The 18,084-nt window shown below is 33.8% G+C and overlaps 1 protein-coding gene across 1 annotated transcript; it reads left to right on the plus strand.

Moving 5' to 3' along the window:
- Positions 1-17,224: 17,224 nt before the first annotated feature.
- On the plus strand, positions 17,225-17,882 carry LOC131650633 (large ribosomal subunit protein uL15x). The gene has a single exon (XM_058920338.1). The coding sequence runs from the start codon at positions 17,265-17,267 to the stop codon at positions 17,709-17,711; it is 447 nt and encodes a 148-aa protein (XP_058776321.1). The 5' UTR covers positions 17,225-17,264; the 3' UTR covers positions 17,712-17,882.
- Positions 17,883-18,084: the final 202 nt, after the last annotated feature.

Below are 18,084 nucleotides of genomic sequence, written 5' to 3' on the forward strand. Positions count from 1 at the left end.
AATATCATCTACATATATTTGACAGATTAAAATATCCTTTTCAAAGGTTTTACAAAAGAGAGTAGTGTCCACTTTTCCTCTAGTGAAACCATTGTCCAGAAGAAAAGAACTTAAGCGTTCATACCAAGCTCTGGGAGCCTGTTTCAATCCATACAATGATTTCTTTAGTTTAACAACATGATTAGGAGACATAGAGTCTTCAAAACCAGGAGGTTGATGGACATAAACTTCTTCATCTATATAACCATTTAAGAAGGCACTCTTAACATCCATTTGATAGAGAGTGATGTTATGTTGAGTGGCAAAAGAGATTAATAGACGAATAGATTCTAACCTGGCCACTGGTGCAAAGGTTTCTGTATAGTCAATCCCTTCTTGCTGACTATAACCCTGAGCCACCAGTCTGGCTTTGTTCCTTACCACTTCACCTTTCTCACTGAGCTTGTTTCTGAAGACCCATTTTGTACCGATTATATTGAATCCATCTGGTCTAGGAACAAGATCCCAAACATCATTCCTTGTAAACTGATTTAGTTCTTCTTGCATAGCAATTATCCAGTCTGGATCTTCTTAGAGCATGATCAACAGAAGTTGGCTCGATCAAAGATACAAGACCTAATTGACAGTCTGCATTGTTCTTAAGGAATGCTTTTGTTCTGATTGGATCATCCTTCTTTCCAAGAATGACATCTTCTGAATGACCAGAGATGAGTCTGGATGATCTTCTGACAGATGGTTCTTCAGAAATACTTAGATCCTCCAGAGAAGCTGATACTTGATCTTCAGATTCTTTGCTTCTGAGAAGCTCTGCTTCTGATGCGTTGCTTCTTGGCTCAACAACTTCTGAGATGTCAATATCATAACCTGCAAAATTATCAACCTGCTTTGGTTTTTCAGAACCAAGCTTATCATCAAACCTGATATTGATTGATTCTTCTACAACCAATGTTTCAGTATTGTATACTCTGTAGCCTTTTGAGCGTTCAGAATATCCAAGAAGGAAACACTTTTGAGCTTTGGAATCAAACTTACCAAGATGATCTTTAGTGTTCAGAATAAAACATACACATCCAAAAGGATGGAAATATGAAATGTTGGGCTTTCTATTCTTCCACAATTCATAGGGAGTCTTATTTAGAATAGGTCTGATAGAGATTCTATTCTGAATATAGCATGCAGTGTTTATTGCTTCTGCCCAGAAATGCTTAGCCATATTGGTTTCATTGATCATGGTTCTGGCCATTTCTTGCAGAGTCCTATTCTTTCGCTCTACAACTCCATTTTGCTGTGGAGTTCTAGGACAAGAGAAATCATGGGCAATACCATTTTCTTTGAAGAACTCTTCAAAGGATCTGTTCTCAAATTCACCACCATGATCACTTCTGACCTTTATGATTTTACACTCTTTTTCAGATTGAATCTGAATGCAGAAATCAAAGAACACTGAATGAGTCTCATCCTTGTGTTTCAAGAATTTTACCCACGTCCAGCGACTATAATCATCTACGATGACTAATCCATATTTCTTTCCTCTGACAGATGCTGTTTTGACTGGTCCAAACAGATCAATGTACAAGAGTTCTAATGGCCTTGAGGTAGAAACAACATTCTTAGACTTGAATGCAGGTTTGGAGAACTTGCCCTTTTGACATGCTTCACAAAGAGCATCTGATTTGAATTTCAGATTAGGGAGTCCTCTGACAAGATTCAGTTTGTTAATCTGAGAGATCTTTCTCAAACTAGCATGACCTAATCTCCTGTGCCAGACCCACTGCTCTTCAGAAACAGACATAAGACAAGTCACCTTCTGACTCATAAGATCTTGCAGATCTGTCTTATAAATGTTATTCTTCCTCTTGCCTGTAAATAGGATTGAGCCATCCTTCTGATTTACAGCCTTGCAAGACTCTTGATTGAAGATTATATCATAACCATTGTCACTTAATTGACTGATAGATAAGAGGTTATGAGTTAATCCTTCTACAAGAAGTACATTAGAAATGGAAGGAGAGTTACCAGACTTTATAGTTCCAGAGCCAATTATCTTGCCCTTCTGATCTCCTCCGAACTTGACTTCTCCTCCAGACTTAAGCACCAGGTCTTGGAACATAGACCTTCTTCCTGTCATGTGTCGCGAGCATCCAGAGTCCAGGTACCATGACATGTTGTGCTTTGTCCTTCTTGCAGCCAAGGATATCTGCAATAGGAATAATCTTATCCTTAGGTACCCACATCTTTTTGGGTCCTTTCTTGTTAGATTTTCTCAAGTTCTGATTGAACTTGGGTTTAACATTATAAGCAATAGGAGGAACAGCATGATAATTCTTAATGTGAGTTTCATGATATTTCCTAGGTTGTGTCACATATTTATTAGTGTGTGTAATGTGAAAACTTTGAGCATGTGAAGTGTGCCTAATATCATGAGAGTGGCCATACTTGAACTGATCATACAATGGCTTGTATGTGATTTTCATCTCATCAACAGGTTCAAGTTTGTATGGGATTTCACCCTCATAACCAATGCCTACTCTTTTGTTTCCAGACACAGCATATATCATAGAAGCTAGCTGACTTCTGCCAATACTTCTAGATAAGAACTTCCTGAAACTTAAATCATATTCTTTCAGAATATGGTTTAGACTGGGAGTGGATTTTTCTGAATCAGAAGGAGATCCAACATTATTGGATAATTTTAAAAGTTTTTCTTTTAATTCAGAATTCTCCAACTCAAGCTTCTTTGTTTCAAATTCAAATTGCTTTTTCAGCTTTTTGTATTTGAGACTAATCTGAGACTTGAGTTCCAGAAGTTCAGTTAGACCGGAAACTAACTCATCTCTAGTAAGTTCAGAAAATACCTCTTCAGAATCTGATTCTGATGTAGATTCTGATCCGTCATCTTCTGTCGCCATCAGCGCACAGTTGGCCTGCTCATCTTCTGAATCATCTTCTGACTCATCCCAGGTTGCCATAAGACCTTTCTTCTTATGAAACTTCTTCTTGGGACTTTCCTTCTGAAGATTTGGACATTCATTCTTGTAGTGTCCAGGCTCATTGCATTCATAGCACATGACCTTCTTCTTGTCAAATCTTCTTTCATCAGAAGATTCTCCACGTTCAAATTTCCTTGAACTTCTGAAGCCTCTGAACTTCCTTTGCTTGGTCTTCCAGAGTTGATTTAGCCTTCTGGAGATCATGGACAGTTCATCTTCTTCTTCAGATTCTGATTTTTCAGGATCTTCTTCTTTTGCCTGAAAAGCGTTAGTGCATTTCTTGATATTAGATTTTAATGCAATAGATTTACCTTTCTTTTGAGGCTCATTTGCATCCAGCTCAATTTCATGGCTTCTCAAGGCACTGATCAGCTCTTCCAGAGAAACTTCATTCAGATTCTTTGCAATCTTGAATGCAGTCACCATAGGACCCCATCTTCTGGGTAAGCTTCTGATGATCTTCTTTACATGATCAGCCTTGGTGTATCCTTTGTCAAGAACTCTCAATCCAGCAGTCAGAGTTTGAAATCTCGAAAACGTCTTTTCAATGTCTTCATCATCCTCCATCTTGAAGGCTTCATACTTCTGGATTAAGGCAAGAGCTTTTGTCTCCTTGACTTGAGCATTTCCTTCATGAGTCATTTTCAAGGACTCATATATATCATAGGCTGTTTCCCTGTTTGATATTTTCTCATACTCAACATGAGAAATAGCATTCAGCAAAACAGTTCTGCATTTATGATGATTCCTGAAATGCTTCTTTTGATCATCATTCATTTCTTGCCTTGTCAGCTTTACGCCACTGGCATTTACTGGATGTTTGTAACCATCCATCAGAAGATCCCATAGATCGCCATCTAGACCAAGAAAGTAACTTTCCAGTTTATCTTTCCAGTATTCAAAGTTTTCACCCTCAAATACCGGCGGTCTAGTATAACCATTGTTACCGTTGTATTGCTCAGCAGAGCCAGATGTAGATGCAGGTGTAGGTGTAGACTTTTCACTTTCATCAACCATCTTTTAAATGAAGCGTTTTTCTCTTCCTGAATCTTTTCTAAACACGATTAAGTGCTTGCACCTTAGAACCAGGCTCTGATACCAATTGAAGGATAGAAAAACACTTAGAAAGGGGGGGATTGAATAAGTGTGACTTTAAATCTTGGACGATAAAAATAAATTGCACAATTATTTTTATCCTGGTTCGCTGTTAACGAAGCTACTCCAGTCCACCCCCGCAGAGATGATTTACCTCAACTGAGGATTTAATCCACTAATCGCACGGATTACAATGGTTTTCCACTTAGTCCGCAACTAAGTCTTACAGAGTCTTCTGATCACACACTGATCACTCCAGGAACAACTGCTTAGATACCCTCTAAGACTTTTCTAGAGTCTACTGATCAACACGATCACTCTAGGCTTAGTTCACTCCTAAGACTTTCTGCTCAGCCAACTGCTAAGACTTCCTAGAGTATACTGATCACACGATCACTCTAGTTCCTTACAACTTAATGTAATCTATTCAAGAGTTTACAAATGCTTCTTAAAAGCGATAATCACAACTGTGATATTTCTCTTATCGTTTAAGCTTAATCTCACTAAAATATTACAACAGCAATGTAGTGAGCTTTGATGAAGATGAAGATTCTGAGTTTTGATTTGAACAGAGTTTCAGCAAGTTAATTTGAATTGTATTGGTGCGAAAACGTTAACCTTGCTTCTCATCAGAACTTCATATTTATAGGCGTTGAGAAGATGACCGTTGAATGCATTTAATGCTTTGCGTGTTCCGTACAGCATTGCATTTAATGTTATACGCTTTTGTCAACTACCTCGAGCCTTGTTCACGCTGTGTCTACTGACGTAGCCTTTAGTAGCTTTTAACGTTCCTTTTGTCAGTCAGCGTAGCCTGCCACGTGTACTTCCTTCTGATCTGATGTTTGTGAATACGACGTTTGAATATCATCAGAGTCAAACAGCTTGGTGCATAGCATCTTCTGATCTTCTGATCTTGAAGTGCTTCTGAGCGTGATACCATCTTCTGATCTTCAGTGCTTCTGATCTCATGTTCTTCTGATGCTTCCATAGACCCATGTTCTGATTCTGCTTCGACCATCTTCTGATGTCTTGCCAGACCATGTTCTGATGTTGCATACTGAACCATTTGAGACACATCTTCTGAGCGCTGAATTATGCGTACTCTTTATATATTTCCTGAAAGGGAAATTGCATTGGATTAGAGTACCATATTATCTTAAGCAAAATTCATATTATTGTTATCATCAAAACTAAGATAATTGATAAGAACAAATCTTGTTCTAACATCACTGAGATTTAGTAATCTCACCCCATTCCAATTATTCTTTTTACAGGTGGTTCGAGGCAGGATCGAGGCAAAGGTAAGATGGCTTAGCTTCGAGTTGATGTTTCTTGGTAATGTGTTCTGTCGTAGTTTATGATCTTTTGTATCTCCACCTTTTGTATTATTGATATGTATTTGTACCAGTTGGAACTCATGTATTTTGGCCATGACAGTTTGGGCTTTTGTACTTGTACTTATACATTATCTATTTCGCTGCTTATGTTTATGATTTTCGAGTACCATTTTAATGCCATATACGTATATCCTAGGCAATGTATGTATGGGGTGTTACACTTAATAAGTTCTTCAGGAACTATATAAATAATTTGTTTTGCTATCTTTCAGGAATGCTTTAACATTATTCATGCAAACTATCAAAGATGCATGAAAATCATCATTGATTTTCTTTTACATTTTCTAATCAATATATTTATAAATAATACATAGAAAATATATAATATAAAAAAATATATAATAGTACCTTCTAAGTCTCAGAGCTTCGTGCTGATAACGTGTTATAAAATAAAGAGAAATAAGATAAAAAAAGAAGAGAGGAAGATATAATGATTCTGTATTATTTCATCGGTGTATTTCTACAAAGAGATTGGTCATATTTATAGAATAATATCTAGACAATGTAATAAATACAAATGATTATAAATAAGGAATAAAATCATTGGGAAATAAATATCCAATTACTCATAACAATATCTTAATATAAGTCGTTTTAAGATTCCAATGAATAATTAATGATATTTTTTCAATTATATCCTTAAATCTTTATTATTCTCTCTCAATTCAATTATGTAAATTTATCTTTCTTATGTTATAAATGAAGGACAATTTTGGAAAACCTTTCATAATTTCTTATTTTTAACAACAATCATTATTATTTTTAATATGTGTGAAAAGTCCAAAATGACTTATAATAAAAAATGGAGGTAGTATATAATTATCAATTATTAGTATATAATAGATAGTGATTCTATAATATAAACAATGCCAAATAATAGTAACATAAATTTAAAATTGAATATTGAATAAGATTTCATTTCTTTTTAAAAAAATTATAATTTTTTATTTCCATTTGATCTATTTTTTTCAAATTGACTTTCCAATTTTATTTAAAACATATTAATTGGTTGTTTCATTATGATCAGAATTACCGTTAATAATTTAGTAGTATTTGTATGGGTTGAATAGTATGGTAGAGGAACATTATATATGTCACATGTGTATTTAAAATAAATTAAAATGTCTAAAAGGTATTGTGTGCGTGTGTGTGGTCTAACGGTAAAACGTTTGGGTCCTGAAAGTGTGCTCATCTCAAGATCTTATGTTCGAATCCTGCTAAATTCACAAAAAAAATGCTAATGTGAATGATTAAAAAATTACTATTTATAACCAAGCAGTTGGATGTGAGAGCAATATACCTCTACCCATGTTTTAATGATGTCAAAACCTCCTATTGATGTGTGGGTTCATGAAGCACTTTGCTAGAGATTTGAAATCAGGAGCAAACCTCAAGAAATAAGTGTTTATGAAAATGCCTACAGCATGCGTCGACTCTTTAATGGTCTGCGTCGACTCATGGAGCAAGCTTAAGCATTGCATCATCCTCGGAACAGCTCACGCTCACCCAATGGTCGGCTCAAAACTGGAAGTATGAAAAATTTAGTATGCGTCGACCCATGTCCTACTATGGTCGACGCATGTCAACATCAAACATCACTTCACCAACTTCGGGAGCGCTCACGCCGACCTCTGTGGTCGACCCACACTGGGAGTAAAAATTTATCCAATTTGCATCGACGCATGCCCATGCAGCGGACGACGCATGGTGTAAGAAATTTGTCTCTCATCTACATCGGGAGAGCTCGCGCCGACTGAGCAGTCTGTGGCGGTCGACCGCTCGCTGCTTATGACAAATTTTCTGCTACACTTTGTTCTCTTGAGCTGAGGGTTAACACATATATACATATTTATGTCATTTTTTAGATCCAATAATAAAAAGTAAAAGATATACACATTTTGCTCTTCATCTTCAACCATTCAAGCATTCATCAATAACTACACACAATAATTCTTGTTAATCATAGTGCATTGATGGGTTGATGACGTTCAAACTGAAGATAGAGATTCAGATTTGGGTAGAGCAAATTGTGGGTTTTTTCTTGGATAAAACCATTAGGGTTTTCTCCTCCAAGATTTTGAAGATTTGGGGGGTTTTGCACAAGTCTTTGCTTCATCTTATTCAGCCGAGTGAAAAGAATTGTGAAACCATGGGTTTGCTCAATTGAGTCACGGTGACCGGAGAATTGTGAAGAAAGATTTAGGGTCAAATTCTTGCGATTGAAATCAGCTGAGTGAAAGGTTTGCGGAACGTTGAGTGCTTGCAAACAAGTAGCGTTAATCGGAGGTTTGTTCGAAGGATTTGGCACACTTGGTTCAGCTTGAATCAAGGGAAGGGAAGAGTATTAGATCAATTTTCTGCAATTGTAAATTGAGTATTGGTAACTATTCTTCTCTTGTAAACACTTAGCAACTTAATAGCATATATCCTAATTCTAGATTTTAGAATTAGGGGCAGACGTACCCTACGCAAGGACGACAAGGGGATCTGCCTAAACAAATCGTGTGTTATTTTTCTTTCTTGTATTTTACTTTCATTCACTAAAATTTGTGTGATATTGACCTGTTAGAACTTGGTGTATTTAGCAGATCAAGTGTTTGGCAAATTAATAAACACACAAATTATTCAAGTCACTTTAAAAACTTATAATTGGAAGTAATAGGTACTCAGTGAGATTGTTTAAGCACTTGATAATATTGAATAAAGTATTGATTCGTGTTTCATCAATTTCAATCCATTCAGTTTCGCATATTCGATCATTACAATAACAGATCGTTTTAGACGAGTTTGAATCTGGGTGCTTTCGCTTACATTTGAAAAAGCGCGAAAATTAAAATAAGGGATCTATTCAACCCTCCTTCTAGATTTGTCCTATCGTCTAACATTGGACTCAAGTGGTAAACGAGCTCCGGCTAAGGACGAAGGTTCGGGGAATACCGAGTTTGATTGATTTAAAATATCATTCATAAATATGTATTTAAAATGATTAATTTTCTTTATTCTTCTTGCAAATATAAATATAGCTTAACATATTATAACTATTATTATTTTTAGAAAAGTATTGTATCTTAATTTAAAAATGTTGTCATTTAAATTTAGAAAACTATTGTAAATGTTAATTAACAATGATTTATAATTATAAATCATTAATGTTAATTATAAAAAAATGTTGATGTAAATGATAAAAAATTGGTATTTATAAAAATGTTAATCATTTATAAATTTAGAAAATTATTTTAAATGTTAATGATAAAAAATGTCATTTTAATGTCGAAATACTTTAAATATCATTCATTCATAAATATGTATTTAAAATGATAAATTTTCTGCATTCATCTCACAAAAATAGATTAATTACCATTTAAAATATCGTCATTTTCTTACTTAAAAATTATTGCATGTTTAACACTTTTTTTTTGCTATATATAAATATTAATTATAAATATGCAATAAAAACTATAAATTTTTATAGTTTTTATATAACTCGTATATTATAATAAAAATAACATTTACAATTATTAGTTATACAATTTAATACATAATACATATAAAATAAAATAAAAATATTTAAGTACTAATAGATAAAATATAATTAATCATTATTCAAAATTTCTCAAAATTATGTATAATTTTAGTATTGCAATGTAGGAGTAATAATGTCTATTGGTAGCTATTAGGAGTGAGAATAGGCTGAGTCGGGCTATGCTTTGCCAAACCTGAGTCTGACCTGTTAAATATTACAAAGCCTAAGTCTGACATGTGGCCTATCATAGTTTTTTTTAGGCCTGAGTCTGGGCTTTTCGAATGTCTGTTTGCCCTATTAGCCTACATAAAATTCTCTTTAATTTGAACATTTATAAATAAGCAATTCAACTAATGTTTAAATAGACTAACAAATTAAAATATCAATGAGACTAAATGCTTATTTGTATTTACTTATTTAAGTTTACCTATTAACATAAGTTTTGCGATAATATTTAATAACTCATGAAAACAACTACAAACATTGTTCATAAGCTATTTTCATCTTATCTTCACAATATATTTCAAGATAACTAAGCTTTATTTTTATATTTTATTTGAAAGTACAAATAAAATATAATAATAATAAGTTTATTTAAATATGTCGACCTAATAAGCTTAAAAGGCTTTTTATATGACATGTGGCCTAGCCTTTTAAACTAAATAGACTTATAAAAAAACTTAGGTCTTTTCTATTAAAAAAAGCTGGTTTGGCCTTGACCTGACTTTGACCTGTGTAGGCTAGGCAAAAGGCCCCTGTTAGTCGATTTGGCTTATTCTCACCCCTAGTAGCTGCAATATTCATTGGTTACTGCAATTCAAGAATTGACAGGTATTAGACTTTCACATCTATAATTCATACAGTACAAGACATGGAAAACATAACAATAAATGAGAAACATAAAGCATTGATGTGATTATACCCAGGGCCGCCCCAAACAAATTAGTGGCCCTGTTCTAATTTTTATAATAAACCGTTAATAAAATAAAGTGTAACTTATTTTAATTGTTTGGTAAAAAAAATAAATATTATTAGTATAATAAGTTTTTTTAGTACAAAGTCATAATGACAATAGTTATAAATTTAAAAAATAATAAAATTTCAAATTTAAGTGAAGAGGCGTTGGCATTTATCAATTTTAAAAAAAATAAAAACTTTATCAAAACTACTGTAACATTTTTATTGATAGAATATATTTTATAATTTATAATATGTAAAATAAAAATAAATAGATAAGTCAATTGTATTATTTTTATTTAAGAGTTCATAATTAGGGAATATCTTGCTTTAAAATGTACAAAATAGTCAAAAATGCAACTTAACTTTGTTTTACACCAAGAGATTATTCATGCTATATAGTAAAATTTAACTTCAGAGAATTCAACATATTAGCAATTAATATAAAAATTAATATCAACTCCATGACACCAAATACTATTCTATTGTAGAACTCAATGTTGTTATCTTTAAGCACGTATTTCAAAGTAGCAATGATATATTAATAAATTAAATCAACTGATATTATACAGTATAGTGTAAGTTTGTGTATTAAATTAACATTATTCATTCATTCAACATGCAAAGGCAAAAGTAGCACAGACCCACCAAATTCCATGAATAGCTCAGTCTCTAATTCTATACTATATAGCATCTTTTTATTATGAGGCCCCTAAACATTTGAGGCCCTATGTTGTGGCACTGGTTGCACATGCACAGGGTCGAGGCTGATTATACCAAAAGCAAACAGAGTGATTTGACAGGTAAAAAAATATTGAATATTATAATTGGACCATAAAATTTCAATAAGTGTCTTACATTAAACGTACTTCAACCAAAGACAATCATATAAAATCAATTCAGTCAAAATTAGTTTTGGTTAGATTAGAGAATACAACACAAAGTAAGTTACCTGAGCAATGCAAATGTAACTTCAACCACAACTGCAACATTGCTTTTTGATTCTTCTTCTTGCTTCTACTTTGCTTTGAACCCTAAGCACCACATGCATGTCAAAATCTAATAAAACTGATTATGAAATATAGTGACAGTAGCACAACATTTCTTCCATGACTTTACACACAATTTGTAACACCCTTCTAAACCCCACGACAATTTAAATAATTATATCAGAGTGACATGAAACAAGGGTGCCACAATTCAAATTGAAATTAAACGTAGTATGTCATTGTCATGCATTCACCAAGGAAGAATTCATCATAATTCATGATATCTCATATTCGCACAGCGGAAATTAAATCATATAGATAAGCTCGACATCCTTGAAGCTATATCCCACAAATAATTCAAAACAACAAACGGAATTATAAACTCAAAAACTTAAAACTCGCGTTCCCCAGTGTTACAATATCAGAGCATGACACATGACGCTAAACTAACACACTGACTCATGAGCTAATCCTCACTAAGTCGCAAGCCGCTATCCTCAATCTGAAAATGACAACATGTAAGGGTGAGTTTCATTCACGATTAACAAATATTATAGCATCATAAACAATAATCACCTCATAGTTATATTATCCACCCAATTTCATCATATTCAGATTATCAGGAAACACCCATCAGTTACACAAACGTCAACAGAATACATTGTTCAAACATACAATCATACTCATCATTCAAATCACACTAATCATGCATATGTATGAACTGACACTATGCATGTGGTACCATTCCTCATCAATGGGAATAACCCACCGACTGATCTACCATCATCCAGATACGACCTTGCCATCACAAATTCCGCACAATGAGAATTATGCCCTTTACTGAATCCACACCTCATTCGGATTCATCCCGCAAACATATGATTATGAATGAATGCAAACATATATGAAACATACTTATATCCTCGTCAAGTCTATGAGTAATCTCATTCAATACTCAAATCATCATCATCATCACCATCATCATCAAGCATGTTTACATATGTTAACATCATTCAAATACCATCCAATCATCTTCATACAACGCACAGATCATCACGTGATTATCTCTTTAAACATAGCATGTATTAACACATCTCATCACATATATGTACAATACATCCTTTCACAAGCAATTAAATCATAATTTAAAATAATTAAGTTACACCTCATTTCATCATCTAAACAGATAGATTATTTCATAAGGTGCGTCACACTCAAAACAGCACTAAAAACGGGTTTACGGTTTGAAAATTATGCATCTTTAAAATTTTTCCAAAACAACTATCACTAACAGCACGTGGCGCGAATTGAGCGAATCAAATTTCCTTGACCTTTCTGCCTAGCAGTTTGCGGCGCCAACCCTTGGACGCGGCGCGAACTGGCGATTTCACAAAAACCCCAATCGCAAAAAACAGCATACGAGTTTTATCCCAATTCCACCAAACCCTGACCAAACCGATTCCAATCGACAAGATTTTACATACAGCCACACAACACATATTATAACACACATTTAGCATACAATTTTCATCTATTATCATCATAACATCATCAAGTCATGCAAAGTTTATCAAATCATACAATTTTCATCAAACCACCCCCCAAACCCCAATCTAACCTATGATCCAATTGACCTAAACAATACATCTAATCAACCCTATCATCTATAACACGATAAGAGATGCTAACCAGAAGAATATCCCCTTACCTTAGCCAAAAGTTCTTGATAGGTCTCTTCCTATTCTGCTCCTCTTTCACGCTCCTTGAGTCCCCAACTTCTCAGCTCTTCTTTCACGTTCTGGACTTCCTTATCTAATTCCTTATTATTTTATTAAAAATAACATTATAATTAGTAATGGGCTTACTAACATAACAACCCCTTCTTACTAACACCACATTTGGCCCAATGCCATAATCCAGCATTTTCCAATTAAATTAAAAATTAAAATATACGGGTATTACACAATTAATCTATCACTTTCATTTGTAGTTGAATTTGCCGACGTCTGCAACCCAAAACATACACCATTTGTTAATAATAGTTCATAGAATAATAGTGCCATTTAAATCACAAAAGCAATAAAAAGTTAATGAAGAACCATAGTCCAAAAATAAGTGTCAACTTTAATTACATGATAAATTCAACCAAATAATAGAAAATTCAAACAAATAAAAAATTTACAGAGTAAATAAAAGGTAATCACATAATCACATAATGCTATGATATGGAGTAAGTTTAAAAAACTTACTCTTTGATTAAGTTGAACCTCACTCGTATACACACACACACACATATATATATACACACACATACCTACGTATCTATAAATCAATCAATCTATCTCTATCACAGAAACACACATACACACTTTGATTATGATCAAACTTTGATGAATTTGCAACCAGGGGTGTACTACATAGAGAGGGAAAAAAGACGTTGATAATGATAAAGCTGTTGACGACCATTTTTGATGCCAAACACTTGCACTTGGACCAATGGAGCTTTTGCAACATCACATACGCAAATATGTACAATAGGTTGGGGCCGGAGCAAAATTTTAAACCATGGTATGGAAAAACATCTCTTATTTTAATGGCTTAGACACATATGTTAGGGATATGATGAGCTACCAGCAACATTTAAGAAAAACAAACACGTGATAGTTGTCAAAGTAAGACTTCTAATCATCATGTACTAATCCATTTACAACTACTTAATGGGGAAACCGACATTAACAGGGTTATGGAAGAGTGTTCTCAATGATCCATATGAAGGTGAAATTTTACACCAATATCAATAAGCTTTTTGTGCTTGAAATTCACATGGGAGCGTCTCATATGTGTTTTTTTTTACTTTATTTACGAAATATCAGTCATCCAAGGAGATTAAAGGTCATTGAAGAGGTGTCCAAAAGGCCATAATATCTCAATGTCCAATTGGAGAAATAACCTATTGAGGAGGAAGGAAAGGACAATGAGTATGTCCCTTTGGAAATAAGGATAAAGATTAAGCAATATGAACCTAATGGAGAATTCACTAAGGTCCATATTGGTATCGAACCTACAAAGATCTTCATGGTTAGGACTGACTTGCCTAAATCAATACAAGAGCAACTTATCAAATATTACAGAAGAATAACAATTTGTTTACATGGGCCGCTAGAGAAATGCTAGGTATAAGCCCAAAGGTCGCTTTCCACTCATTAGCTTTGCAACATAATGTTCCATACACGGTCTAACATTGACATAAACACTAAAAAAAGGCAGAGGCAACCAGAAGGGTTGTCAAAGATCTCTTAAAAGTTTGGTTCATTATTGAGGCCAAGTACACAACCTGGCTATCTAACATTGCATTGGTAAAAAATATAAAATAATAAATAGCACATCTATGTTGATTACTCGGACTTAATACAAACTTATTCTAAGGATTCCTACACATACCAGACATAAACAAATTGATGAATAAGTTGTTAGGATTCAAACTCTTATCATTAATGGATGCATACTTATGATTTAAAGGATTGCAACAAAATAATGTTTATTACAATGCAAACTACAAGGTGGTGTCTTTCGGTCTAAACATTCAGGGGGGACTTACTAGAGGATAATGGAGAAGGTTTTTAAGGGCCAGATAGACGACATATTGGATGTCTACATGGAAGATATGATTGTAAATCTAACGAGGAAGTAAATCATAGGTCCCATCTAAAATATGTCTTCAAAGAGGTCAACAGACACAACTTGCGTTTGAATCCAAATAAGTGTATATCTGACGTAATAAATGCCAAGTCGTGATCAACATGGCTGCCCAAAAACTAAAATGAAATTAAATGACTAAAAAAATACTGTTTCCTTTCTCAAAATTCATCTTCAGGTTTGCACACTACACCTTGTTTTATGTAAACTTTGAGGGAAAAGGAAACCTTTGAGAGGATCCTGCTGCGCGAGGCCAGTTTCTCTAAACTCATAAAGGTGTTATCTCAACCATCAATCATAATATGGCATAAAGGAAGGTGAAACATTTTTTGTTTATTTATTTGTTTCAATAGCAGCCATCGAGGCCGCATTGGTACAAGAAAATAATACTTATCATAAATTAGTGTACGTTAAATAGTGAATTGTTAAACTTTGGTTTCAAATTGTTTATAGGGAAACATCGATGAATCTAATTTAAATGTTGATGAAAACATGATTGATCTACCACCCATGCATGGGCCCGTGAGAAGCCACCTCCTCAAGGTCCTTATGTAAAAAACCAAGGCATAACAAGACATTATAGCCACATCCGCTACGATGAAGAGCGTGCGTGAAGGGCTAGTTGAAATACTACGTCTGCAGGCTGCAGATTCTTATACTTCTCAAGTTTGTTAAGAAATATGTTAGGACATTGGGTGAAGATGAAAATATGGCTAGTGAGGATTAATATGAAGATGTTAAGTGTGAGACCTCCTTTAACGATGAATCCACTTCCCCTTCTCAGTAGTTTATTGATGGATTTTGTTACTTTTATGTTTTTGCTGTATTTTTCTAGATTCTCTATTTTTGTTGAGGATGTATGCGTTTATATGGCTGAATAATATGGTCTCAACCATTATTTTATGCCCTTGAGTGGGCCAACTATTATGCTCTATACTGATATTTTATGCCCATATGTGCTTGGTTATTTTTTCTTTATTTGGTATGCCCTTGTGTGGTTAACAATTGACTCACCCCTTTTTAGCTTTTAAGGCAAATATGAGGAGAATAAGCGAATTTTATTTTTTTCCTCTTATACTATATGGTTTATGTTATCTATTATGATCTATAATGATGTTGAATGGATGTTCCTTTTCTGTCCCGCTGTGATCAAATGTTTATGCCACAAATGCTTTGATTTTTATGTAATCTTTGACGTTTATGTGATCTTGAGATTTGATATAGAAGATTGTGTGTAATAATGTGTATAAAATCTTGCCTATTGTTAATTTGTCTAAAAAGTAGTCAAAGGGGTGGGGGTGGGTTTCTTATTACATTTGATTGGAAAATTTTTCTAGGTAACATGTTAAGAAATATGTTTTGACGAGAAGTGAGACATTCTTTGTCAGTATATTTTTAGAGCTTGATCATTATCTTATTGAATATCGCTCCAACAAGATTTGTTTCTTTTTTGGTTTAATTAGGGATTCGATTTATAGCGCATTTTTTAGAAAATATTTCATTTTAAATCCATTTGCTAAAAATATTGGAATTCTTATTTATGTCAAATAAAAATTAAATTTGATTTCTTCAAGATTCATAATTGGTTTAATGAAGAAAGATTCATCTTCCTCTTTTGGGAGTCCATCCATTTTTATGTCAAAATTCTATTAAGCTTTTCTGTCGGACGGTGTTGCTATTTAAGGATAAGTTTATCTTGATTTGAAAACTAAGACCTTAAAAAATTAAGTTTGTCGTTTTCTTGTTTCCATTGAGTCTTCTGTTGTGTTTGTAATACTCTATTCTTGGATATCTTTTATAAGTTAGAAGGATAAAATATTTGATTGTAACTATAATTTATCATGCCTTATATTTTTGTAATTTTACAAATATTTGGGAGAATGTTTGAGTGAAAGTGAGAGGAGTCTTAGGTTCACGAGGATCCTGGATCGAAATTCAGTAGTAGTGTTAAAAAAAAGTACTGAACTAAGAGAGTTCAAATGAGATTGTCATGTATTATTAACTATTGATTAATGAATCTCCTTTCATTGGGTTAATGTCCCCTAGACGTAGGTGACTTTACATCGAACTAAGTTAACAATTATGTATGTCATTTACTTTGCTTATTCGTTATTTTTTATTACGTTATCATACTGTGATTCACATTGTTGTGTCTGACATCCTATTATTGGTCGAACAAAATTTCAATTGCGATATGAGGGATTCACTCATTCGTCTTCCACTTTGAACATAAATTTACCCTGTTTGACATCAATGATGACTTCAACACTGACGAGAAAAGAAATCAATTAATAAAAATTACAATAATTTTATCTAAATTTATTTATGAAGGAAAATTGAAAAAAAATAAAATAAATTGGAGGTGAAAGCACATACGTAGGGTGGGAAATAGAGTTTTTCAATATTACTATTATATATTCACAGGAAAATAAAAAGCCCAAATCCAATTCAATTTCATTCCAATATTATTATTTTCCCATTAATACCCTCAACTCAAAGCTTGTAAACCCTCAAACCCTATGGACTAAAAAGTAAACCACTTCAAATCCTATATAAAATAACACAAAACCCTATTCTCATTTTCTGTTTCAGACGGCAAAACCAGACGGCAACAATGACAACCCGATTCAAGAAGAACAGGAAGAAGCGCGGCCACGTCAGCGCCGGACACGGTCGTATCGGAAAGCACAGAAAGCATCCTGGAGGTCGTGGTAATGCCGGAGGTATGCATCACCACCGTATCCTCTTCGACAAGTACCATCCAGGTTACTTCGGTAAAGTCGGTATGCGGTACTTCCACAAGCTCCGCAACAAATTCTACTCTCCGATCGTGAATATCGACAAGCTTTGGTCGCTGGTTCCTGAGGATGTGAAGGAGAAGGCTGCGAAATCGAAGGGAACTGCGCCGGTTATTGATGTGACGCAGCATGGTTTTTTCAAGGTCCTTGGTAAGGGTGTTTTGCCGGTTAATCAGCCGATTGTTGTTAAGGCGAAGCTGATTTCGAAGATTGCGGAGAAGAAGATTAAGGAGGCTGGTGGTGCTGTTGTTCTCACTGCTTAGGTTTTTGTTTTGTTGTTTTTTTGAAGTTTCAGTAATTTGATTTCATATATGTGAAGAATCTTATGTTGGTTAAGTTAATTTTGTTTATGGTTAGATTTTGGATAATTACATGTTTCTGGTGATAATGATATTATAAGCTTATGATATGATACGTAGTTGTTTGTTTATCAATCTGATTTTAGTATAAGTGTTTTTTGTTTTGTTGTTAGGTTTATTAATTATGCAATGTGCGTTAGGATTGATTGTTAAATCAAAGTCTATTTTGATGTTATGTTTTGATTATTGGCAAAGGGTGGGATATAGTGAAATGAAATGAGTAGGTGTTATAATGTTATAGTCTTGGAAATAAAATTGGGCTATTTTGTGTTTGATA

The sequence above is a fragment of the Vicia villosa genome, linkage group LG2, assembly GCF_029867415.1.
Source record: "Vicia villosa cultivar HV-30 ecotype Madison, WI linkage group LG2, Vvil1.0, whole genome shotgun sequence".
Taxonomy (NCBI): Eukaryota; Viridiplantae; Streptophyta; class Magnoliopsida; order Fabales; family Fabaceae; genus Vicia; species Vicia villosa.

Excerpts from the sequence above, each read along its gene's own strand:
- LOC131650633 (XM_058920338.1), top strand. The coding sequence starts at position 17,265 with ATGACAACCCGATTCAAGAAGAACAGGAAGAAGCGCGGCCACGTCAGC.